We start from the raw sequence: 24,275 nt of genomic DNA on the forward strand, positions 1-24,275 counted from the left end.
AGGGTAACAAAAAGAAATATTCATAATCCCCTCAGGTGATGTCTTATATCAACAAAATGCTAAAATAATTTTGAACCTTGTTTTTTTCAATGGTCAGATTCGTCACTTCAAAATATATGCAAATTAGTGCATATTTAATTAGATATAGTCTGATTAGCATATTTAAACAAAATTACAGAAAACTTGCAATAAATTTTTTTCTCCTATTCATGTGAGTAATCAACTGGTAAAGTTTCATGGTGATATCTGTAAGTTAAATTTTTACCCTATTCACCTGTAGTGTCTCGCCTTAAAGAGCCAAAAATTGGCGGCCATCTTGAATTTGAAGGTCAAAAATAGGTCAAATCAATAAATCTACATAATTTATTAGGGATGTCCCGATCAGGTTTTTTTGCCCTCGAGTCCGAGTCCGAGTCATTTGATTTTGAGTATCTACCGATACCGAGTCCCGATCCGATACTTATTTAATACATAAAAAAGAATAAAGATGAGCGAAAAAAACAGATCCAGGATGTTCCTTGTTTTTTATTTAATTCACCTTATTTTAACATTCAACAACTGTTAACAAACAGAGCACTTCTGTGAGGTAGCTTGAACAATCAAGTAATAAATAACATAAATTCTTCACTTTTGGACTTCAGTGCAACAGTAAATATAGAAAAAGTCTAATATAAAAACAAATAGCACCTCAACTTAAAATACCCGGCAGGGATGTAAACAAAAAATAAAAAGTCTTTTTTTAAAAAATAACGAGAATATATATATACATTAGGGGTGTAACAGTTCACAAAATTCGCGGTTCGGTTCGATACGATACGATACAGCAAAAAGAAAGAAATGCCAGAGAAATGTCCTATTTATTAAAAGAAAAAATATTTTTAAATAAGTTTGAGTTTTCCTACATCTTGAAACTTTCAGGTTTATAAATGGGGGTAATCTTTGAAGGATGAACAAATAATGTTTTGGTAATCACATTAAAAATAACATTTAAATATATATTTATATAATATTTGAATTTTGAAGTGCAACATTAAATCCATGTTCATTCATGGCACAATGTTTCTCCTGGTTCCCACGTCAGCCCTGTTTGATCTAATAGAGATCTACGGTTAATAATGGAGAAATGTGAATGCTTCTCATTAGATCTCGCAGCAATGTAATTACTTCAGTGGCGAATTCAAATGTTTTCTTCACTGGATCTTTTAGCACAGTGTCGCTTGATCTCGCGCTGCACAGATGTTGCTGGTCCGAACTGATAAATGGTCCATTAAGCACAATATAATGAGTAGCGCAGTTTCGTTCCGCTTTCATTACGTTTGCCATTTGATTTTGCGCAACGTTGTGGTGGTCGCGCCAGCGCGGATTTTGTCGGCAGAAAAATGGTCCTAGGAATCGTTCGGTTTGTATGCGTACCGAACCAGAAGCCTCGTACCGAAACGGTTCAATAATTACGAATACATGTACCGTTACACCCCTAATTTACATATATCCGAGTCCTGATCGGGAGGTAACGTCCGATTCCGATCGAGTCTGAAACCACGTGATCGGGCCCGATTTCCGATCGCGTGATCGGATCGGGACATCCCTATAATTTATGAATTTCTTGACCCAAATAGTCTCAGAAACCATATATTATGCAGCACTGTGGGCAAAACCATTAAAAAGTTAATTTCCAGCTTGGCTGACGGCAGCCATTTTGGATATAGGGCTCTCACAAAATTTCCCCACATTTTTGTGAGGGGCACCCCGGCTAAATTTTTTCTTTAACCTTTATAGATGACAAATTCAGTGAGAAACGAACCTTCGCTCTCCATGGTCACAGAACTGCTATAGATGACCCAACTATGCATACAACAGACATGATATTATAAAGTCTAGCCTAAGTTCTCAGATACTGTGATTTCCTTCTCACAACCCTGAATTCACTAACTATTCACCTGAACAGTTTATGATGTTGTATAAATGGGAGTAGACATCATCTTTTCTGTGTTATCATGTTTGATTCAGGAGATGTGACACAAAATACATAATTTGGTTATGGCGGAAAGTAAAATGGCTGCCATGGCCGCCACAAGGCGTTTTTACGATGGCTCCATTTCTGAAAATGTTCAGGGTCCAAACTGTACAAGAGTACCAAGTTTCATGCTTTTATGAAAAAGTGAACATATCACCTCAAATTTTGCACATATCACCTGGACTAATTAGTTAGCATTAGTAAATGCATTAACTAAAATCAGTTTTACTGGTACAGTTGAAAAGAAGCTGGATAAATTTGGGGACATCATTTACGCATATGGAAGTGAGAGGTTTGGTGTGGAAAAAAAGGAAGGAAAAAGTACAAACTACTCCTGGAATGTCTAGACGGCAGCAGAAAATTTAAGGGTTAGTTAGAGAAAGGAGACAGCTGAGGAAGCAATGGAAAAGAGCAGAACAAAGTCAGAAGGAGGGACTCAATCTCTTACAAAGGGCCATAAAAGATGAGCTGGCAACATTACGCAGAGCTGAGCGTCTACGGAAACGCTACAAAAAGAAGGAACGTGCGAGGGCTAATTTCTATAAAGACCCATTCAAATTCGTAAAGAAGTTATTCACCAGGGAGAAGAATGGCACTTTAAAAGCATCTAGGGTTGAGCTAGAGAGATATTTGGAGGAAACGCATACAGATGCAAAAAGTCAATTCCATCAGACATACCACCTATCAACCCACCAGAATACCAAATGGAGGTCTGTGCACCTAAGTGGAAAGAGGTAGAGCAGGCTGTGAGAAAGGCAAGGACTTCATCATCTCCAGGGCCTAATGGAGTTCCGTACAGAGTGTACAAGAGTGCTTCAGGAGTTCTGCGAATTCTGTGGAAATTGATAAAAGTGGCATGGGAAAAACAGGTTGTACCTAGAGCATGGCGCAGAGCAGGTGGAGTCTTTATACCTAAAGAAAAAGATGCTACAAGCATCAGTCAGTTTCGTCCTATTTCACTATTAAACGTTGAAGGTAAGATTTTCTTCAGCATTATTGCCCAGAGGTTGTCCACCTACCTATTAAAGAATGGCTTCATTGACACTTCAGTTCAAAAAGCAGGCATTCCAGGGTTCTCAGGATGCTTAGAACACATCAATGTTATCTGGCAACGAATTCAATCAGCTAAAAAGGAGAGGAAGGAGCTCCATGTGACATTCCTGGATTTGGCTAATGCATATAGTTCAGTGCCACATGAGCTTCTTTGGGCAGCATTTGATTTTTTCAGAGTACCAAGGTCAATAACAAATTTAGTGAAAGCCTATTTTGGAGATTTGCAATTTAGTTTCTCAACTCCAAACTTCAGCACTGCATGGCAATGCTTAGAGGTTGGAATAATGGCAGGATGCACCATTTCTCCACTGGCTTTTACCATGGCAATGGAAGTAATTATTAGGGCATCAAGATGGGTAGTAGGAGGAGAGCGCTTGGCTTCTGGGATGCGACTACCACCAATCAGAGCATACATGGATGACATGACAACCATGACTACAACAGTAGCCTGCACTAATCGGTTATTGGGGAAGTTAACCCCCTGGGGTCGGCGGTCTCGCCGGCGATACCAGCTCACTTTTTTTCTTATCAGTGCAAAAGAGACTCAAATAACTCTTTCGATTTTTGTGATACAGGCAAGTGTTATACATCATTCAAAACTGTTAAATGTCCATTTTCATTTGTGTACACTAATAATAAAAACAAAATGTTGTGTTTTTCGTAAAATAAAGAAAATAAACATGATGCGCGTTTTGTCGTCTCTCTCAATGTGAAGTTCCTTATGAAACGCGACAGAAAATGATCTTTAACTCAGCAAATACTTGCCATCCACACGTGAGAGTTATGTCTTTACAAAGCTTTAAGTCTCCATTTTTAAATGATGTAAATCATACCAAAAACAAATATTCTCTGTTTAAGTAATCCGTATGAAAGCAACGACGTGTACAGTTTCTTCAGCCTGAGCTCATTAGATCTAATGTGACCACGCCCACACGCGCGCGAGCTGTTCAAATTCAAATGATCCACGTGAAGGAACGCAAACGCCCTCATCACCTCTAAACAAAGATTCAGCGACTTCAGACCTGCTCTGCTTTTAAGCGAGTTTGGAAGTGTTTGGTCTGGGCACCTTGGATTTGCCTCAGAAGAATTAGAAGAACACGATTTGATTATGGGAACGATTTTTTAAGGTAAGACACATACTAAGCGTCTTATGGTTGTATATACTTTACATTGTAGCTACTAGTTAAACTGGTGCCAGACTAAAATGTTATGAAATGAGATTGGAGTGAATATACATGTACACACAATAATGTTTTTATCTTCGATAATTAAACACAGCATGATATAAAGTATGCTTATTCTTCAATGGTGAATATTATAATGTTTAGACCCGTGTTTACTGTTAAATACTGTGTTTGTGGATATCTCCTCAAACGTAGATATGTATAATGTAACAATAATGTTTCATAGTTTGGAGCGGCTCGATCGCTTCAGTAAATGTCCTCTGCACGCGCTGTGGGTTTGAAAAGCAAAACACACCAAACATTAGGCTTCATGTTTTTCTCCAATCTCATTTCATAATGAATGGAAACGTTTGAAGTAACATGATAATCCATATATTTTTGTCTAGTGTAGTGTTACTGAAGTGTTCATTTTTAACGATATAGGCCGCCTGCAATCTATCTGTTATTATTTTATGCAGCCCTATACATAGGCTATAACAATGCACAACAGACGTGGTGTTTTTATATATATTTAATAATAATTTTAACCAGAAAAATCTAAAATGAATTCCCAAAATCGTGCAGCCCTATAGTTTCTCTTGATATCAGTATGTTCACATGTTTATTTTTTTATTTTATTTTTTACAGGGACCATGATGCCACTGATGAGTCCTGCTGACTTCAACATTCACAAGAGACTGTACATGAACATGGTTAAGTGAAAAATCAAACACCTTGGAGATGACAGGTATGTACTATGTTTCAGGAATGGCACAAGTTGTGTGACTGTTCAAGCCTCTGTCTTTAGATCAGTGTGTTTACTAATGTGCTTTTTTGTCCTTTGTTGTGTATCTTTGGATTATGTTGTGTTGTAAATAAATCCAAACAATCTAAAAGCCATTCTTTTTTAAATCTCATTCTTTGTGCAAGGCTCCTCGTAATGATGGGGCCTGATAGCACCTAATAGGGCCATTAGGGGAGGGTCTTTGTCTTTCTCAGGTGTCAAACCCATCAATATTAATGGGTGGTTAACGCCTACCCGCATAAAGCTTTCTTACACAAAACGCGTCATAAAATTTTTAAAAGACTTTATTGACTTATCTGAATACGTAATCAGGATTATTTTCACATAGTTTTGAAGCAAATATTCTAGGCTATGTGATACAATTTTCAAAAGTCTTGTGAAGAAATAATTAGTATGGGTTTCATGACCTTATTTCAGTGACAATGTTTTTTAGTTTTTTCACAAACCACGCATAAACGTCATTATCTCACAACTAAAAACTTTTACATACATGCTGCTGACATATTATTGTAGCAGAGTTTGCGCTGAATACAGTGTAATAAGACTTTAGCCATGAAAATGTCACAAGTATCAGAAAAAAGCATACATGTCAGAGCATGTCAGAACACCTCCAGGGCCCAGAAAACACCTCAGACCCCAGAGGGTTAACAGATAATATTGAATGGGCACAAATGCAATTTAAGCCCTCTAAATCAAGGAGCATCTCGATAGTTAAAGGAAAGGTAGTAGATAAAACATTCTTCATTAATGGTGAGGTAATACCAACAGTTTCTGAGAAGCCAGTGAAGAGTCTTGGGAGATGGTACGATGGGGATCTAAAGGACACAGTTCGAGTGGGAGAAGTTAGACGACAAGCAGTGGAAGGGTTGAAGAGCATAAACAGCTGTGCTCTACCAGGCAAACTAAAACTCTGGTGCTTTCAGTTTGGTCTACTGCCGAGGTTGCTGTGGCCACTGACTGTGTACGAGGTCTCTTTGACAACATTGGATAAGCTGGAAGCGTTAATAAGTTCATACATCAGGAAATGGTTGGGAGTTCCACGCTGCCTCAGCAGAGTGGGACTTTATAGTAAAGGAATATTGGAGCTGCCAGTCTCTGCTTTAACCGAGGAGTTTAAGTGTGCCAAGGTCAGACTGGAAATGACCTTAGTAGAGTCACGCGACAAATGTGTAAGGGAGGCAGCCCCTGTGTTAAAAACTGGTAGAAAGTGGTCAGCAAAGAAATCTGTAGTAGAGGCAAAGGCTGACCTTCAAATTGGGGATATCGTGGGACAGGTACAGCATGGAAGAGGGGGTTTTGGGCTCAGTTTAGCTCCTCCTATATGGAACAAGGCAGGCCCAGCTCAAAGGAGGAAGCTGGTAGTCAACGAGGTGCGAAAGCAGGAGGAGAGGATGAGGTGTATAAAGGCCATTTCCCAGGCCAAGCAGGGAGAGTGGATGAGATGGGAGTGTGGAACAATGCAAGATGGGCTGGCAAGACCTTTGGTCAATGGAAGAGAGTAGGATCTATGATGTTCTCCCATCACCGCAGAACCTAAACCTCTGGGTAGGAGAGGATCCCTCTTGTCCTTTGTGTTCATCACCTGCCACATTAAGGCACATTTTGACAGGATGTAAGGTGGCTCTTAGCCAAGGCCGGTTTACTTGGCGCCATGACCAAGTACTGCGATGTTTGGCTTTAGCATTGGAAGGCAAGCGTAGTATGACCAATAAGTTGCCGCCTGTTGTTGCAAAACATTACACACAGAAGACAATATTCCTCTGCCCAGGCGAGCAACCACCAAGAAAAGGTGCTAACACCAATTCTCGCCCAGAACAACTGGAAGCTGCTAGGGACTGGAAGATGCTGGCTGATCTTGATCAACGGCTTATTTTTCCACCTGAGATCGCCACCACTAACCTACGACCAGATATTGTTTTGTGGTCTGGATCAGCACGCATTGTTCAACTGATAGAGTTAACAGTGCCATGGGAGGATGCGGTAGATGAGGCATATGAGAGGAAGAAACTGCGGTATGCTCATCTGGCCACTGAAGCAGAACAGCGAGGATGGAGAGTCCAGGTTTATCCAGTGGAAGTGGGTTGTCGAGGTTTTGTGGCACACTCTACAACCCGGTTCCTCAGAGACGTCGGATTCAGTGGCCAAGAGTTTCGTCCCACAGTAAAGAACTTATCTGAAGCAGCAGAAAGAAGCAGCAACTGGCTATGGTTGAGACGGAAATATTTTAGCTGGCTGTGTACAGGCCGCCACGCTACGGTTTCGTAGAATTCTTGAAAAACTTGAGTCTGTTGGTTTATTTGTATAGGTTGTATAGTATTTACAGTCATTACGTTCCTGTGTATATTGCGTGAATGACGGGTGGTTGGGCAGATATTGTGTTTTGCGGTAGGTGGTATGCCATATGGAACCGTTGCCACTGAAACTGCATATTAACGCACCAGTGGGGCTCGACAGCCTTAGTCAAACGGGTTGGCGCGTATGGTTGGGTTGCGGAGAGATTGTGAGATTGTGGTTAGGTCTCAGCAGCAGGATGGATGTAGAGGTCAGTAAGCTGGGCTGAGTTGAGTGGGGGACGCCAGAGTCACTGTCGAGCCCTCTTGAGGTGTCGTGGGCTAGTCGACGAAACACTGAGGATGGAAGGTGCCCACTTGAAGACCCTAGAGATGTCCCCTACTCGGCTCAATCCAGACGGTTGTCGTGCTGGTTCACTAGGGAGACCACACTGTAGTTGCAGCCGTCGTGTGTGCTGACGCGCCAAGTACACTGCAGCCGTTAACGCCGGACAGAAGGGGAGTCACACCACCATATGGAAAGAAGCGTAAATGGATGGAGAAGCATAGTTTACTGTAAAGCTACGTCTTAGTGTTGCTTATCTTGGCGAAAGCAGAGTACAAATCAGCATGAAGTTTTAACATCTACTCTCGTGTAATGGAAATCAGTTAATGATGAGCAATACATTTGTCATATCATTTAATAATCTTTGATAACGTCAATTAATATAAAATATTTTTTTTATTGTTAGTTCATGTTCAGGTCCATTATATATTAACAGATACAACTGAGTTTGTTTTAGTTCATGTTAATTTCAACATTTACTAATACATTATTAAAATCAAAAGTTGTATTTGTTAACGTAAGTTAATGCACTGTGAATTAACATTAACAAACAATGAACGACTATTTTATTAACTAACATTAACAGATTAATAAATACAGTAATAAATGTATTGCTCATTATTAGTTCCTGTTAGTTAATACATTAGTGTTAACAAATAAGATATTTTTGTAAAGTGTTACCTAGTTAACTAAAGTTAACAGATAGAACCTTATTGTAAAATGTTACCAATAAAAATGATGAAATATGAGAAAGCTGAAATAACAGTAATGAATCTCTAATAACTGATCAAAGTTCACCATCATAGACTCCAGATGTTTATTACCAGAGACCAAACATTTCAGCGGCAGAACAGCCTGATGATACTGAATGCAATTAAAAAGAGCTTCACTCATGAATTTATTTATGAAACCCTATCAAATTCTGGCTGCTTTCAACTCTTTGTTGAATTTGTTTGCACAGAGTATAGACGACGCTCAAAGTCTGTTTTAAAGCTGTGTGTTGTTGAGTTTTAATTAACTGGCTCCATTGCTACTTGGCCACTGCATGGTTCAACTTTTGCATACTGATGGCACCAGCAAGAAAAGGAGCAACAAGAGTTAATTGTCAAGATTCAAATAACCATTTGTCAGTTTTGTTTGATAATGAATAGAGATTATTTTCATCATACAGTACAACAGACAGAAAAGCACAAAAACACACACAGAAAAAAAACATTTGTATAATCATGAGCACATTCACACACACAAGCACACCTGGTTTCTGCGATGTTGGTAGCGATCACAATCTTGCGCACTCCCGGGGGTGGCTTTTTGAACACCTGAGGGGAGCAAAGTGTCATTCATGAAAATAATAGCACTATAGAAAGTTTGAGGCGCTGGACTTCACATAGAGCTTAGCGAATTCAATTCACCAGTCACATGGGAGGGAAAGATCGCATTTGAGAGCTGTTGTGGGAGGCAGAGACCTTGCCACAGCTGTCTACAACACTCACCTGAGTCTGAGAGACTGTGGGCATCAAAGAGTGGAGGGGGATGATGATAAACTGATCTGAAAGAGAGCAGATTTGAGGAACTGTGTATTTGTCATTTCTTCTGCGTAAAGACAATTGTAGCTGTGCCCGAAAAAGCAGTTTTTGACACTTCTTTCAATGAGTGGGTCACTGACCATTATTGTTTCATACTTTGAAACAATTTTTGCATTAGTTCATGAAAATGTTGTTGCTCCTATAAGAGAATGCATTAGCTCACTTATGAGGGTGTGAAAAGAGCTGTTCTAAATTTTAATAAAGAGGGGATACAGTGAATTGGTCCGCAGAAAATTGCGCTTCCCTCTTCATCTTTATAGCACACTTCCCATTGATATAAATGGATACACAGCATTCTCTGATGCACTGTAACTGTAGCTCTTACCATTGCTGGCTCAATGCAATCTCTCTCTTTCTATCGCACAAGCAAATAGCGAGAGAGCCTTTCATACCATGTTAAACTGATGCGCTGCATGTAAATAGTATTCCTTATTGTTTTTTTTTCTGTCAAAATCAGTTTGATTGGAATTACTATCATGATCATCATTAATATTTTAGCCATTTCACTAGTGCCCTCACCTCTCACCAATTATCTTTTGATTTCAACAAATCAGTTTGAGCAAACACAGACAATGTGATTAATATTTATGAGCCCTGCTGCCTGTCAGACCTTATAATCTTTATTATTATTAGTAGTAGTTTTTTACTATTACTTTTTTACTGAAACAGAATGACCAATAATGTCTCAATATCCTCACCAGCCCATAATTATGCATTCATAAGTTTTATTTAATACATAAACATTTTAGTTCTACTTCAGTTTAATCATAAATAAAAATGCTTGAGTGATGTTTCTAACTACCCAGTTATTATGGTTTTCACATACAGTGCATCACAGCGCTTCACTTTTTCCACATTTTATGTTACAGCCTTGTTCCAAAATGGATTAAATTCATTATTTTCCTAAAAATTCTACAAACAATACCCCATAATGACAACGTTTGTTTGTTGAAATCTTTGCAAATGTATAAATAAAAATATAGTGACCCTATATCACTAATATAAAAGTGAAAGTAAAGTAAGGACGTCCGCACGGACATTTATAGTGGTGGCACTCGCAGTGCGCTCGAATGAATTTCTATGGAAGTAGAAATGAAAAAGCGTTCGCTCTGTTCTGCTCGCTCGTCGCCATGGACGTGCACCGTTATGAATGCCAGTGCAGCCGCACTGGCTTAAATTATATATATAAATATAGCTGCGAGCAGCGATTACGGGCCCAAGCCGGTGCCACCGCAACCCCGGTGCCTTTAGTTACCTAAAGGCACCGGGGTGGCGGTGCCGCCGGCTTGGGCCCTTCATCGCTGCTCGCAGCTATATTTATATATATATATATATATATATATAAAAATCCGGTGGCACCGCCACCCTGGTGCCTTTAGGGTTATTGTGCACAACGTGACACAAAATATCAAAATATCTGCTCACTATCTGCCGAACGGCTCTGGTAGTTCCGCTTCAGCACTGATGATGTTGTAGAAATAGTGCGCTCTGGTTGGTCTGGATTATTCTGGATTTTATATTTTATACAGAAATAAGTTATTTATAATTCAGATGAGAATAAAGTTAGTGTTGATTAAAATGAAGGAAAACAAATAGGCTATATTGATCTGAAATATAGCACATTAATTTTAAATTCATTTAGGTTCAATTACCAAGCATACAATCTTAATTTAATTTAAAGCAAACAATACATTTAAAATATATGGGTTGTATGCACATTTTGTAATAAAAAAAAGATATATATCCAAAAAGACAAGGCTTTAAAGGGTTAAACTCTTGTCACTGTAACAGACACAATCTCTCTCTCACACACACACACACACACATCAAGTCGCTTACATTTTAGATGCAATATTGACTTCTTTTTTCAGTTTTAGCAGCGAAAAGAGTTAAATAAAGATCACAGCAGAACCATTGCGCATCTCACAGCAACGTGTTTTCTCATTACTGAATGATTCAGCATTTTGAACGAATTGGTTGACTCAAAGATTCAATGACCAATCCACAAACATCTGTCACATTCATGAATGACTCAGTTGTTCGAACGAATCGTTTGAACGAATGAATCAATGACTCGCTCATTAAGACGGTCGCCTGGCGACACCTAATGACGGTTTAGTGTTATGTTTAAAAGTATCATTCTTTCCAACGATTTTTAATTGACTTATATTTAAAACAATCTCATAACATTATTTAATGCATTGTTATTTTTCAGTGTAAACGATTTAATTTGATCAGCCCTACCTAGGGTAAAAGCCATATAGTGTCTTATCATTCTAAATAATTGAATTTATTGATCAAATTTACAAATTAAAAATGAAAGATGAAGCATACATTTAATAAGACTGGACTGGGGTGCCCTGCATATATTACAATATGCAGATTTAAATATACCATTGCCCCCCACCGTCAATTTGATGTGTGTCTGTGTTTGTGTGTGTGTGTGTGTGTGTGTGTGTGTGTGTGTGTGTGTGTGTGTGTGTGTGTGTTTAATAAAATCATTTAGTCACTACAATTAAAACCTGAACGTGTTTGCTTACTAAATTGTGAGCAAAACGAAAGTTGCAGCAAAGATCAGCAACAGGAGTCAAAATTCATTAATCACGAGAGTGAAGAGCTGACTGAAAAAAATGATGACGGAATATTTTGTGTAAAAGCGCCTATTTAAGCGAATCTTTCATTTACTCATTTGTTGTTGTGTTTTCCCTGAAAACCGGAAGCAATCGGCCCCCGATATGACGCTAATTTTAAAGTGACACTAAAAAGTATGCGGCTGCACTGGCATTCATAACGGTGCACGTCCATGGCGACGAGCGAGCAGAACAGAGCGAACGTTTTTTCATTTCTACTTCCATAGAAATTCATTCGAGCGCACTGCGAGCGCCACCACTATAAATGTCCGTGCGGACGTCCTTACTTTACTTTCACTTTTATATTAGTGATTTAAAAGCCCTCGCTGGTGTCTAACGTCGATTAACCGGTGGGAAAAGATCCTCACAGCCACATACCTAATATATTTATATTTAATTACAATAGCCATACCTGATAAAAAGTTTTATGTACTGAGTTGATATCATTTTGGACACAAGAGGGCAGTATAGCCATTTGTATTACTTGATGTATTTATTTTTTAACTGAATAGCACATTCTGGCTGCTTTTAAACTTGTACATAATTCTTAAATTGAAAACAAGAATAAAATGGGTTTAGTTCTGATATTTGTATAATTTTATCTAGAAATAAATGGTGTATAATACATTTTTTAGAAGATATGAGGCTTTTAGTGTTTACTTTTTTGACATGACTTTAATCCCTCGCCATAGCAAAACAATTTGAGATATTCAATAGCCATTCACAATTTAGCTTCTTTAATGTATTTTCATCATGTTGAAAAAGTTTGGTGGGAATTAAATAAACCACTTAAGAGGGATGGGTAAAAAATCAGAGGCTGATTTTGCCAAAAATCCACATTCAGACCAAAATATCTGACTTCCTGTTGATCCGAGCTAATTACGGTAAATTAGAAAGTTGTCCGGCTCGAAGAGTACAATATACATATCGAGTTTTGTTACTGTAGATAAAACTAACCCCCCCACTTTTGTAAAAAGCATTTAGAAAGTGCACACTTCCTGCTGCCAGTTGGTGGCGCTATAACTTTGACTCACAATAGTTACATCCATCTGATCGGCCTCTTACCACGAACACACTGCTGAAGTTTCATCAAGATCAGCTAATGTATGAAGAAGTTATAACACACTTCGTGTTTCACGTTTCTCGCCATAAATTCGTTTCCTCGCCACGGCCAAACCGTTCGAGATATCAACAATCCGTCCACAATTTAGCATCTTCAATGTGTTGACCTCAAGCTGATCGAGTTTGGTGGTAAACGGATGCAATCTCTAGGAGAAGTACTTCAAATTCCAGAGCAAGCATTCTCCAAAAAACCCATAATAGCTGACTTCCTGTTGGGCTGACGTAAAACTTGACCGAGGGAAAGTTGTTCGGCCCGATGAGATCCATATGTGTACTGAGTTTCATATTAATTCATGCAAGCGTGTTTGATCTATGGACCAAGTTTTGGGGACCCCGTTCAAGGGGGCGCTGTTGAGCCCCCCTGCCACGCCCGGGTACCAGCTTCAGCCCGGGCCTGATGGCTGTGGGTGCTGACCTGTGTGCAAAGTTTCAAGAGTTTTCAAGCACGTTAAGGGCCCCAAAAGCCCCTGAAACCTTGAACACCATTAAAATAATAGTCAAATTCCCCAAACCCCCACACACAGAGACAGAGGGAGAGGGAGGGAGAATATTCTCCTGAGAATCACATTCAAACTAAAATATCTGACTTTGTGTTGTTCGGAGCTAATGACTGTCAATTAGAAAGTTGTCCGGCTCGAGGAGAAAAATATACATACCGATTTTTGTTACTGTAGGTAAAACTAATACCCCATTTTTGACTAAAGGTGGCGCTACTGAGCCCCTCACCACGCCCGTTTCTGAAACTTTGCACATGTCTACTAGCTAATAAATGAGATGTGTCTGTCAAGTTTCATGCAATTTCAAGCATGCTAAGAGTCTCAAAAGCATCAAACAAGAATATCAAAGTTTGATGGGTTGCCATGGCAACAGTATCTTAGATATTAAATAATCCTTTCACAGATGAAGTTGGAAGCAAATCGGGTAAAATTAAGAGGGTGATTTCAAAGCATTTTGAAAGTGACACACTTCCTGCTGCCAGTTGGTGGCGCTATAACTTTGACTCACAATAGTCACATCCATGTGATCGGCCTCTTACAGCGAACACACTGCTGAAGTTTCATCAAGATCAGTTAATGTATGAAGAAGTTATAACACACTTCCTGTTTCCATTATTCGCCATAAATTCGTTTCCTCGCCACGGCCAAACCGTTCGAGATATCAAAAATCCCCTGGCAATTTTTCAACCTCAATGTCTTGACTTCATGCACACCGAGTTTGGAGACAAACAGCGGAATTCCCTAGGAGAAGTGTTTCAAATTCCTGAGCATGCGTTTCCAAACAACCCTAAATAGCCGACTTCCTGTTGGGCTGGCGTAAAACGAATCGGTTACCTAACGTAACCTCGGTTCTCTCTAGAAGAGGGAACGAGTATTGCGTAAGCTAGCTTACGCTGCGGGAAAGATTCATCTTTGCTGAGATATTGAAGCCAAAAAATTATTTCATAATTTGTATCCATTGACAACGCAGTTCCTCTGCGGCAGACCTAGAGCAGGCTAGCTAGCAGCTCATTGGTTCGCTCAGAGAGAACTGCTTAAGCCTATGGGAGAGCGGGGCTGAACCCGCTTCCAATGAGAGGCGCCCGCGCGCTCATTGCGTCATGGCCCGCCAGAATGGGCGTGGCTATGGTGTATATAACAGTCTCTCCCAGGCTTATATGTTGATTTATTTCAGCGTGAAGCGAAACGCTAGTAGCGCAAGCACGGCCGGGAACGCAATACTCGTTCCCTCTTCTAGAGAGAACCGAGGTTACGTTAGGTAACCGATTCGTTCTCTTACGAGAGGTTCTCTCGTATTGCGTAAGCTAGCTTACGCTGCGGGAACACCTGGTCAACGCCGTGCGCGCTATGAATCCACTCATGAATCCCAGGGTGATACCGGGGGTTTTTTAACGTGGAGTGAATGTATTATGAGGCCGGCAGAGCGGGCACATGAAGTGTATACATAAGCATGTATGAGGCCGGCAGAGCGGGCACATGAAGTGTATAAGCATTTAAGGAGAGCACAAGGGGCGAACCGGTTGTGTGAGGGACTCCCAGTAATGCAGCTTCTTAGAGAGCTGGTCGTTAGACAGCTAGTAATTTTGCCTGCAAGGCGGGAACTTCCAAGTTGTAAAATCTGACAAAAGTGGACGGGGAGGCCCATCCCGCGGCCACACAAATGTCATGAATGGAAATTCCACAGGACCATGCCCACGATGAGGCCATGCCTCTAGTGGAGTGCGCCCTGATGCCCAGAGGGCAGGGCAGGCATTTAGATGCGTAAGCAGAGGCGGTAGCGTCTACTATCCATCTAGACAGTGTCTGTTTAGAGGCGGCCAGACCTTTGGTGCGCCCCCCAAACGACACGAAAAGCTGCTCAGCGCGTCTGAACGCGGCAGCGCGCGTAGTGTACAATCTCAGAGCCCGCACCGGGCAGAGGAGATTGGCGTCGCGCTCACTATCGGATGAAGGCAGAGCCGATAGGGAAATAATCTGAGCCCTGAACGGGGTACCAATCGCCTTCGGGACATAGCCATGTCTAGGTTTGAGAATGACAACAGAATCATTCGGTCCAAACTCGAGACACGCGGCGCTGGATGAGAGCGCGTGAAGATCCCCCACGCGTTTTACTGAGGACAGAGCCGTCAGAAAAACGGTTTTGAGCGAGAGGTATTTTAGGTCCACAGACTCGAGCGGTTCGAACGGGGGTGCTTTCATAGCTTCGAGAACTATAGAAAGATCCCAGATAGGAACCGAAGGGGGGCGCGGAGGGTTCATCCTCTTAGCTCCCCTGAGGAAGCGGATGACTAACTCGTCTTTGCCCAGGGACTGAGCGCGTCGGGGTTCAGAGAACGCCGCGACGGCTGCCACGTAAACCTTGAGAGTGGAGGGGGACCTGCCCTTGTCCAGCATCTCTTGAAGGAAAACAAGCAAAGACGGCACCTCGCATGACCGTGGGTCCAGATGTTTGTCGGTGCACCATTTTGAGAACACAGACCATTTAGACGCATAGAGCCTTCTCGTGGAAGGTGCTCTAGCCTGTATGATAGTGTTTCTTACTCCTTCTGGCAAATCGACGAATAGTCGTTGATCACCCATGCATGTAGCGCCCAGCGCCGTGGATGGGGGTGCCAGATCGTGCCGCGAGCTTGAGAGAGGAGATCTGCTCTGACTGGGATGGGCCACGGGGCTGTCTGTGACAGCTGAGTGAGCTCCGGAACCCAATTCTGACTCTCCCAACGCGGGGCTATGAGGAGCACCGAGTGGCGTGTGTCCCTGATCCTCTGAATTACCTGTGGTAGCAGAGCAATCGGAGGGAATGCATAGAGCGGGCGGCGAGGCCATTCCTGGGCTAGCGCGTCCTCGCTCCTTGAGAAAAATATTGGGCAGTGAGCGTTCTCTTCTGACGCGAAGAGGTCCACCTCTGCTCTGCCGAATAGCCGCCACAGTGTTTGGACCGTTTGTGTGTTCAGGGACCATTCTCCTGAGGAGATGAGGTTCCTGGACAGTATGTCTGGACCGTCGTTCAGATGGCCCGGCACATGCGTCGCTCTGAGCGAGAGCAGGCGGCTCTGAGACCAAACTAAAATGCGGTGTGTCAGTAGGAAGAGATTCCTGGACCTGACACCGCCCTGACGGTTGAGATAGGAGACCACAGCCATGTTGTCCGAACGGATCAGGACGTGGTGTCCCCGAATGAGCGGGAGGAAGCGCGAAAGCGCGTTCTCGACCGCAAGCATTTCCATGGAGTACAGAGGCTGCTGAGGCAGTTTATGTGTAAGGGGCTTTCCTGTGTCGACCAATGGCCGAAGGCCGGTGAGCCCTCGCAGACTGCACCCCAACCCGTGTTGGATGCATCTGTCGAGATGACTTTTCGGCGGGAAAAGGTCCCCATCGTGACGCCCTGTCGAAACCATTCTGCTACTGTCCATGGCTGCAGCGCCGTGAGACATGTCTGCGTAACTCTGATCAGCTGGCGGCCCGTGTTCCACGCGCGGTGGGGTACACGGCTGTTTAACCAAAGCTGAAGCGGACGCATGTGCAGAAGGCCCAGCTGAAGCACAGCGGAGGCTGAGGCCATGTAACCCAGCATCCTCTGAAAAGTTTTCAGAGGTGTGCGGGTGCCCATCTGAAACGAGGCGGCCAGTCGCTGTACACTGCGCGCGCGCTGTGTAGACAGGCGAGCCGTCATCGTGACCGAGTTCAAATCTATTCCTAGAAAGGAAATCGATTGACTGGGTTGAAGGGAGCTCTTTGTCCAGTTGACAGAGAGGCCCAGCGTTTTCAGATGGTCGAGGAGAACTGCGCGGTGCGACAGAAGCTCCGTCTGTGATTGGGCCAAAATCAGCCAGTCGTCCAGATAATTCAGTATGCGCAGCCCCTGGCTCCGCAGGGGGGCGAGCGCCGTATCCATGCACTTCGTGAATGTGCGGGGCGCCAGGGATAAGCCGAACGGGAGAACGGCGTATTGATAAACATGACCCTCGAAGGCGAAACGTAAGAATGGCCTGTGACGGGGATTTATCTGGATCTGAAAATAGGCGTCTTTCAGGTCTAGAGAGATGAACCAGTCCCCCTGGCGCACCTGCGCGAGGAGTTTCCTGGTAGTGAGCATCTTGAACGGTCTCTTCATGAGCACTTTGTTCAAAGACCTGAGATCTAAAATCGGTCTGAGGCCGCCGTCTTTCTTGGGAACCAGAAAATAACGGCCGTAAAACCCCGACTCGGTCATAGATGGTGGGACTCTCTCTATGGCGCCCTTTTGCAACAGCGTCGCAATTTCTGAGCGGAGCGTGCCGGCGGCCAGCGGGCTGACAGTAGATTCGAGCCGCGCACGCGCACGAGGCGGGCGGCGGCGAAACTGTAGCAGATAGCCGTTCTTTATAATGCTTAGCACCCACGGGGAAATGCCTGGAATGGCTTCCCACGCTTTGGAGCATGCGGCTAGTGGCCGAATGGCTATATCGCCCTGATTGCAGCACATAGCGGGCTGGACACAGTGTGTGGGCGCGCTTTGAATGTGTATGGCAACGGGATTTGCACTCAGAGAGGAGTCTATGGGCCGTGAAACAGAGCGAGCAGAGAGGGGACACGCGCACGAGCTCGTGGGCGTGTTTATGTTCTCTGATATTAGAGCGGGCTGTGCCCGTTTCATGTGATGGGGCTCTGATAGAGACACGGGATATGTTATGCTTGTGTGTATGGGTGAGCACATGATTGTGGGCACATTTTCTACACAACTGGCAAATTTTCTCTTTTTGAGATTTCTCTGGGTAGCCGTAAAAACGGCTTTTTGTCGCTCGCAAGCGGGCTGGGACACCGGCTTGTTTGTGGCGGTCAACACTACAGCAGTCGGCGAAACAACGGGGACTGGCAGAGGGCGAAGCTTTGACGGCGGTCCGGCCGCAGCGGGAGAGCACCGTCGTTTTCTTGACTTTGCTAGGCAGACTTCTGATGATCAGGCTTCAGCGTGATCTTAGGTCGCGGGCCTCGTGGGGGCGGCGGTCTGCGGCGGCTGTCAGAGCGAGAGCGAGGGCGGCCGCCCTGTCTGCGCTGGGCTGTTTGAGTCTGCGGAGGGGGGCGCTGTGGTGGGGCTCTGGCAGGAGGCTCGCGAGAGCGGCCCGCGGAAGAGCTAGCGCGGCGGGGCAGAAACAAATTCATCGCCTGAGTAGCTTTCTGGACCTCGGAAAAGCGATCGACGATTCCCGTGACAGCAGATCCAAAAAGGCCCGTCGGGGAGAGGGGCGCGTTAAGAAACGCGGCGCGCTCAGAATCTCCCATGTTGGCGAGCGTGAGCCATAAGTGTCTCTCGGCTACACAAAGGCTGGCCATGCATCTCCCCAGAGCTTGTGCGGCGGCTTTAGTGGCGCGAAGGGCGAGGTCCGTAGCACTTCTCAGATCCGTGACAGCGGGGGAGGGGTTTCTACCGCTTTCGGCCCACTCACGGAGAATATCGCTCTGTAATACTTGGAGGACAGACATAGAATGTAGCGCTGCGGCGGCCTGACCGGCGGCGGCGTAGGCGCGAGCATGAAAGCTCGAGGTCGCTCTGCAAGCTTTTGAAGGAAGCGTGGGGGAAGAGCGCCATCTAGCAGAGGGCGGGCAGAGGTGTGCGGCGACCAAGTCCTCAACGGGCGGCCACTCGGCGGCAACTGTATGTCCGGCAGGGGCGGGGAGGGAGAGCGGGAAGCGGGAAGCGGCGGCGGCCCGCATGGTTCCGCAGGGGGCTCCGGCGGCCTCTGGGAGCGGCGTTTCTTCTTACGCTGCGAAGAGGGAGGCGGCGCGGGAGCGGATTTTGCTGCCAGAAGTCGTGCCCGCAGGGACGACAACGGCAGGCTCTCACAGAAGTCGCATCCTCCATCCGCGAGGGCGAGTTCTGCGTGCTCGAGTCCCAGGCAGAGAGCGCAGATGACATGGCGGTCTCCGTCCTCGAGACGAGCGCGGCAAGAGCCGCAGGAAAAACGAGACATCTTTAAAAAGACGCTCGGCTCTTTTAGATATATATAGAGAAAAGAGAAGGATACAGTCGTCGGATGGCGCTAGCTTGCAGGGCGGCTGAAGGTGGCGAAGACGGCCGGCTTCTTCAGGGTCCGGGAGCTCGCTAGAGTGATGCCTTCTCGACGGCGACGGCTTTTCTCAGGACAGCAGAAGCGTGCAGCTTGCTGAAGATGAAATGAATCAACATATAAGCCTGGGAGAGACTGTTATATACACCATAGCCACGCCCATTCTGGCGGGCCATGACGCAATGAGCGCGCGGGCGCCTCTCATTGGAAGCGGGTTCAGCCCCGCTCTCCCATAGGCTTAAGCAGTTCTCTCTGAGCGAACCAATGAGCTGCTAGCTAGCCTGCTCTAGGTCTGCCGCAGAGGAACCGGTGGCACCACAACCCCGGTGCCTTTAGTTACCTAAAGGCACCGGAGTGGCGGTGCCGCCGGCTTTGGCCCTTCATCGCTGCTCGCAGCTATATTTATATATATATATATATATATATATATATATATATAAACAAGCCCGTGGCACCGCCACCCCGGTGCCTTTTGGGTTACTGTGCATGACGGGCAATAACGTAACCCCGCTTTGACCTTTGAGAAGATGTGTGCTGTAGAGCTTGCATCAGTGTGGGCTCTGCAAAAGTGTTCATTGAGGGCACATATCAACCACAAAGTATGCGTGAGCAACCTTCTGAAACCTAAAATGAAAAATGAGACACCCTACGGTCTCATGGACTTAATGGACACATGAAATAAGTACACAAGTTTGAAAGTTATATGAAGTGTGCCAAGACAGAATATTTGCCTGATCTGATTAGAAAAATAGTTTGTGTGTGTGTGTGTGTGTGTGTGTGTGAGAGGCGTGATTGAACAATGTAGACATAAACATAAAAACATACTCCGTCCTTTTGTTCATACAGGACATTATTCAAACTACAAAGTGTTTACTTATATTTGTGTACAATCGCAATGAAACACAACATTGTGCTTTTGTCAAACTGTAAACTACAACTGTCACCCAACCAAAATCTCTTACACACACACACACACACACACACACACACACATAGTTTAAAAGCAAAAAAATCTTTTGGACATTCATCATATTGCATTGGTTTTCATTTCTTGTCCTCGAACAGAGCCCTAATCTATTTATTTTTTCAGTTACACATTCTACATTGATTAAAAAAGAAAAATCAAATGTGTTTTTATTTTATACATAAATAAATAATCTATCATTCAGATGAGAATAAAGTTAGTGTTAGTTCAAATTTTAAGGAAAACAAAAATATGATCTGAAATATAGCACATTCATTTAAAATTCATTCAGGTTCAATTACCAAACATACAAATCTCAATGTAATTTAAAGCAAACAATACATTTAAAATATATGGGTTGTATGCTATTTTTTTTATATAAAAAGATATATATCCAAAAAGACAAGGCCTAAACTTAAAGAAGTGTTAAACAATCACTGTAACAGACACAATCACACGTCAAATCACTTACATTTTAGATGCATATTGACTTTTTTTCTGTTTCAGCAGCGAAAATAGTTAAACAAAGATCACAGCAGAACCATCGAGCATCTCACAGCAACGCGTTCTCATTACTGAATGATTCAGCATTTTGATTTTTGAACGAATCGGTTGACTCAAAGATTCAACGACCAATCCATAATCTGTCTCATTCATGAATGACTCAGCCGTTCGAACGAATCGTTCGAACGAATGAATCAATGACTCGCTCATTAAGACGGTCGCCTGGCGACACCTAATGACGGTTTAGTGATATGTTTAAAAGTATCATTCTTTCCAACGATTGTTAATTAACTCATATTTGAAACATAAGCTATATATATACACTCACCGGCCACTTTATTAGGTACACCTGTCCAACTGCTCGTTAACACTTAATTTCTAAGCAGCCAATCACATGGCGGCAACTCAGTGCATTTAGGCATGTAGACATGGTCAAGACAATCTCCTGCAGTTCAAACCGAGCATCAGTATGGGGAAGAAAGGTGATTTGAGTGACTTTGAACGTGGCATGATTGTTGGTGCCAGAAGGGCTGGTCTGAGTATTTCAGAAACTGCTAATCTACTGGGATTTTCACGCACAACCATCTCTAGGGTTTACAGAGAATGGTCCGAAAAAGAAAAAACATCCAGTGAGCAGCAGTTCTGTGGGCGGAAATGCCTTGTTGATGCCAGAGGTCAGAGGAGAATGGCCAGACTGGTTCGAGCTGATAGAAGGGCAACAGTGACTGAAATAACCACTCGTTACAACCGAGGTATGCAGCAAAGCATTTGTGAAGCCACAACACGCACAACCTTGAGGCGGATGGGCTACAACAGCAGAAGACTCCACCGGGTACCACTCATCTCCACTACAAATAGGAAAAAGAGGCTACAATTTGCAAGAGCTCACCAAAATTGAACAGTTGAAGACTGGAAAAATGTTGCCTGGTCTGATGAGTCTCGATTTCTGTTGAGACATTCAGATGTTAGAGTCAGAATTTGGCGTAAACAGAATGAGAACATGGAACCATCATGCCTTGTTACCACTGTGCAGGCTGGTGGTGGTGGTGTAATGGTGTGGGGGATGTTTTCCTGGCACACTTTAGGCCCCTTAGTGCCAATTGGGCATCGTTTAAATGCCACGGCCTACCTGAGCATTGTTTCTGACCATGTCCATCCCTTTATGGCCACCATGTACCCATCCTCTGATGGCTACTTCCACCATGTCACAAAGCTCTAATCATTTCAAATTGGTTTCTTGAACATGACAATGAGTTCACTGTACTAAAATGGCCTCCACAGTCACCAGATCTCAACCCAATAGAGCATCTTTGGGATGGGGTGGAACGGGAGATTCGCATCATGGATGTGCAGCCGACAAATCTGCGGCAACTGTGTGATGCCATCATGTCAATATGGACCAAACTCCCTGAGGAATGCTTCCAGCACCTTGTTGAATCTATGCCACGAAGAATTGAGGCAGTTCTGAAGGCAAAAGGGGGTCCAACCCGTTACTAGCATGGGGTACCTAATAAAGTGGCCGGTGAGTGTATATATATATACACACATATATATACACAAAAATAAAATAAACACATTTGAAGCGTGTTTGCTTACTAAATTGTGAGCTGAACGAAAGTTGCAGCAAATATCAGCAACAGGAGTCAAATTTCATTAATCACGAGAGTGAAGAGCTGACTGAAAAGATGATGACGGAATAGGCTATTTTATGTAAAAGCGCCTATTTAAGCGAATCTATCATTGTACTCTTTTGTTGTTGTGTTTTCTGTGAAAAATATTAGACTATTGAACTCACAATTCAAGCAATCGGCCCCTGATATTGCACTAATTTTAAAGTGACACTAAAAAGTATGCGGCTGCACTGGCATTCATAACGGTGCGCGTCCATGGCGACGAGCGAGCAGAGCTGAGCGAACGTTTAGTTAATTTCTACTTCCATAGGAATTCATTCGAGCGCTCTGCGAGCGCCACCATTATCAATGTAGGCTATTTAAAAGCTCTAGGTCCTCAGTCACATACCAAATATATGTATATATAAATATAATTTTGGACACAAGAGGGCAGTATGGCCCTATGTATAATTTTGTGGGTGCATTCTCTCTGTCGAAAACAACCACATTCAAACTAAAATATCTGACTTCGTGTTGGTCCAAGCTAATGACTGTAAATTAGAAAGTTGTTCGGCTTGATCCGAACAATATACGTACCGATTTTTATGATTGTAGGTAAAACTATAAAACTACCCCCCCGTGTGTTTACATTATAGTAGTGAAGTTTGAAGCAAATCGGGTAAAAATAAGAGGGTGATTTCAAAGCATTTTGAAAGTGACACACTTCCTGCTGCCAGTTGGTGGCGCTATAACTTTGTCTCACAATAGACACATCCATGTGATCGGCCTCTTACAGCGAACACACTGCTGAAGTTTCATCAAGATCAGTCAATATATGCAGAAGTTATAACACACTTCCTGTTTCCATTATTCGCCATAAATTCGTTTCCTCGCCACGGCCACACCGTTCGAGATATAAAAAATTCGTTCGCAATTTGGGATCCTCAATGTCTTGCCTTCATGCACACCGAGTTTGGTGATGATTGAATGATTGATTCTCTAGGAGAAGTGTTTCAAATGCCAGAGGATGCGTTTCCAAACAACCCTAAATAGCCGACTTCCTGTTGGGCTGGCGTAAAAAGTAAATGCACGAAGGATATATGAACCGATGAGATCTATATGTGTACCGAGTTTCAAATTATTACATGCAAGCGTGTTTGATTTATAGACCCAGTTTTCGGAGCAGTTTTCGGACTGTTCAAGGGGGCGCTGTCGAGCCCCCCTGCCACGCCCGGGTACCAGCTTCAGCTGATGGCTGCGGGTTCTGACCTGTGTGCAAAGTTTCAAGAGTTTTCAAGCACGTTAAGAGCCCCAAAAGTGCCCGAAAGGTTGACAGTAAAATAATAATAATAATAAATAATCCTTAGGAAAACAATAGGGCCTTCGCCTTTTCAAGGCTTGGGCCCTAATAATCCTAAGGAAAACAATAGGGCCTTCGCCTTTTCAAGGCTTGGGCCCTAATAATCCTAAGGAAAACAATAGGGCTCTGCGCCTTTTCAAGGCTTGGGCCCTAATAAGTCGGAAGAAGAAGAATAATAATAATCCTTAGGAAAACAATAGGGCCTTCGCCTTTTCAAGGCTTGGGCCCTAATAATAATAATCCTAAGGAAAACAATAGGGCCTTCGCCTTTTCAAGGCTTGGGCCCTAATAATAATAATAATCC

At 43.5% G+C, this 24,275-nt stretch overlaps 1 protein-coding gene across 1 annotated transcript in view; it reads right to left on the reverse strand.

Annotated features, from left to right (window-relative positions):
- Positions 1–24,275, reverse strand: part of dhx36 (DEAH (Asp-Glu-Ala-His) box polypeptide 36) — a 119,065-nt gene that overhangs the window by 12,579 nt on the left and 82,211 nt on the right. The window contains exons 13-14 of the mRNA XM_056238753.1: positions 9,145–9,200; positions 8,906–8,970 (exon numbers count right to left, since the gene is read on the reverse strand). Of these exons, the coding sequence (XP_056094728.1) occupies positions 8,906–8,970; positions 9,145–9,200 (121 nt within the window). The remainder of the gene's footprint in view (positions 1–8,905; positions 8,971–9,144; positions 9,201–24,275) is intronic.

Source organism: Rhinichthys klamathensis, unplaced genomic scaffold (assembly GCF_029890125.1).
Source record: "Rhinichthys klamathensis goyatoka isolate OS25496 unplaced genomic scaffold, OSU_Roscu_1.1 h1tg000538l_1, whole genome shotgun sequence".
Classification (NCBI taxonomy): Eukaryota; Metazoa; Chordata; class Actinopteri; order Cypriniformes; family Leuciscidae; genus Rhinichthys; species Rhinichthys klamathensis.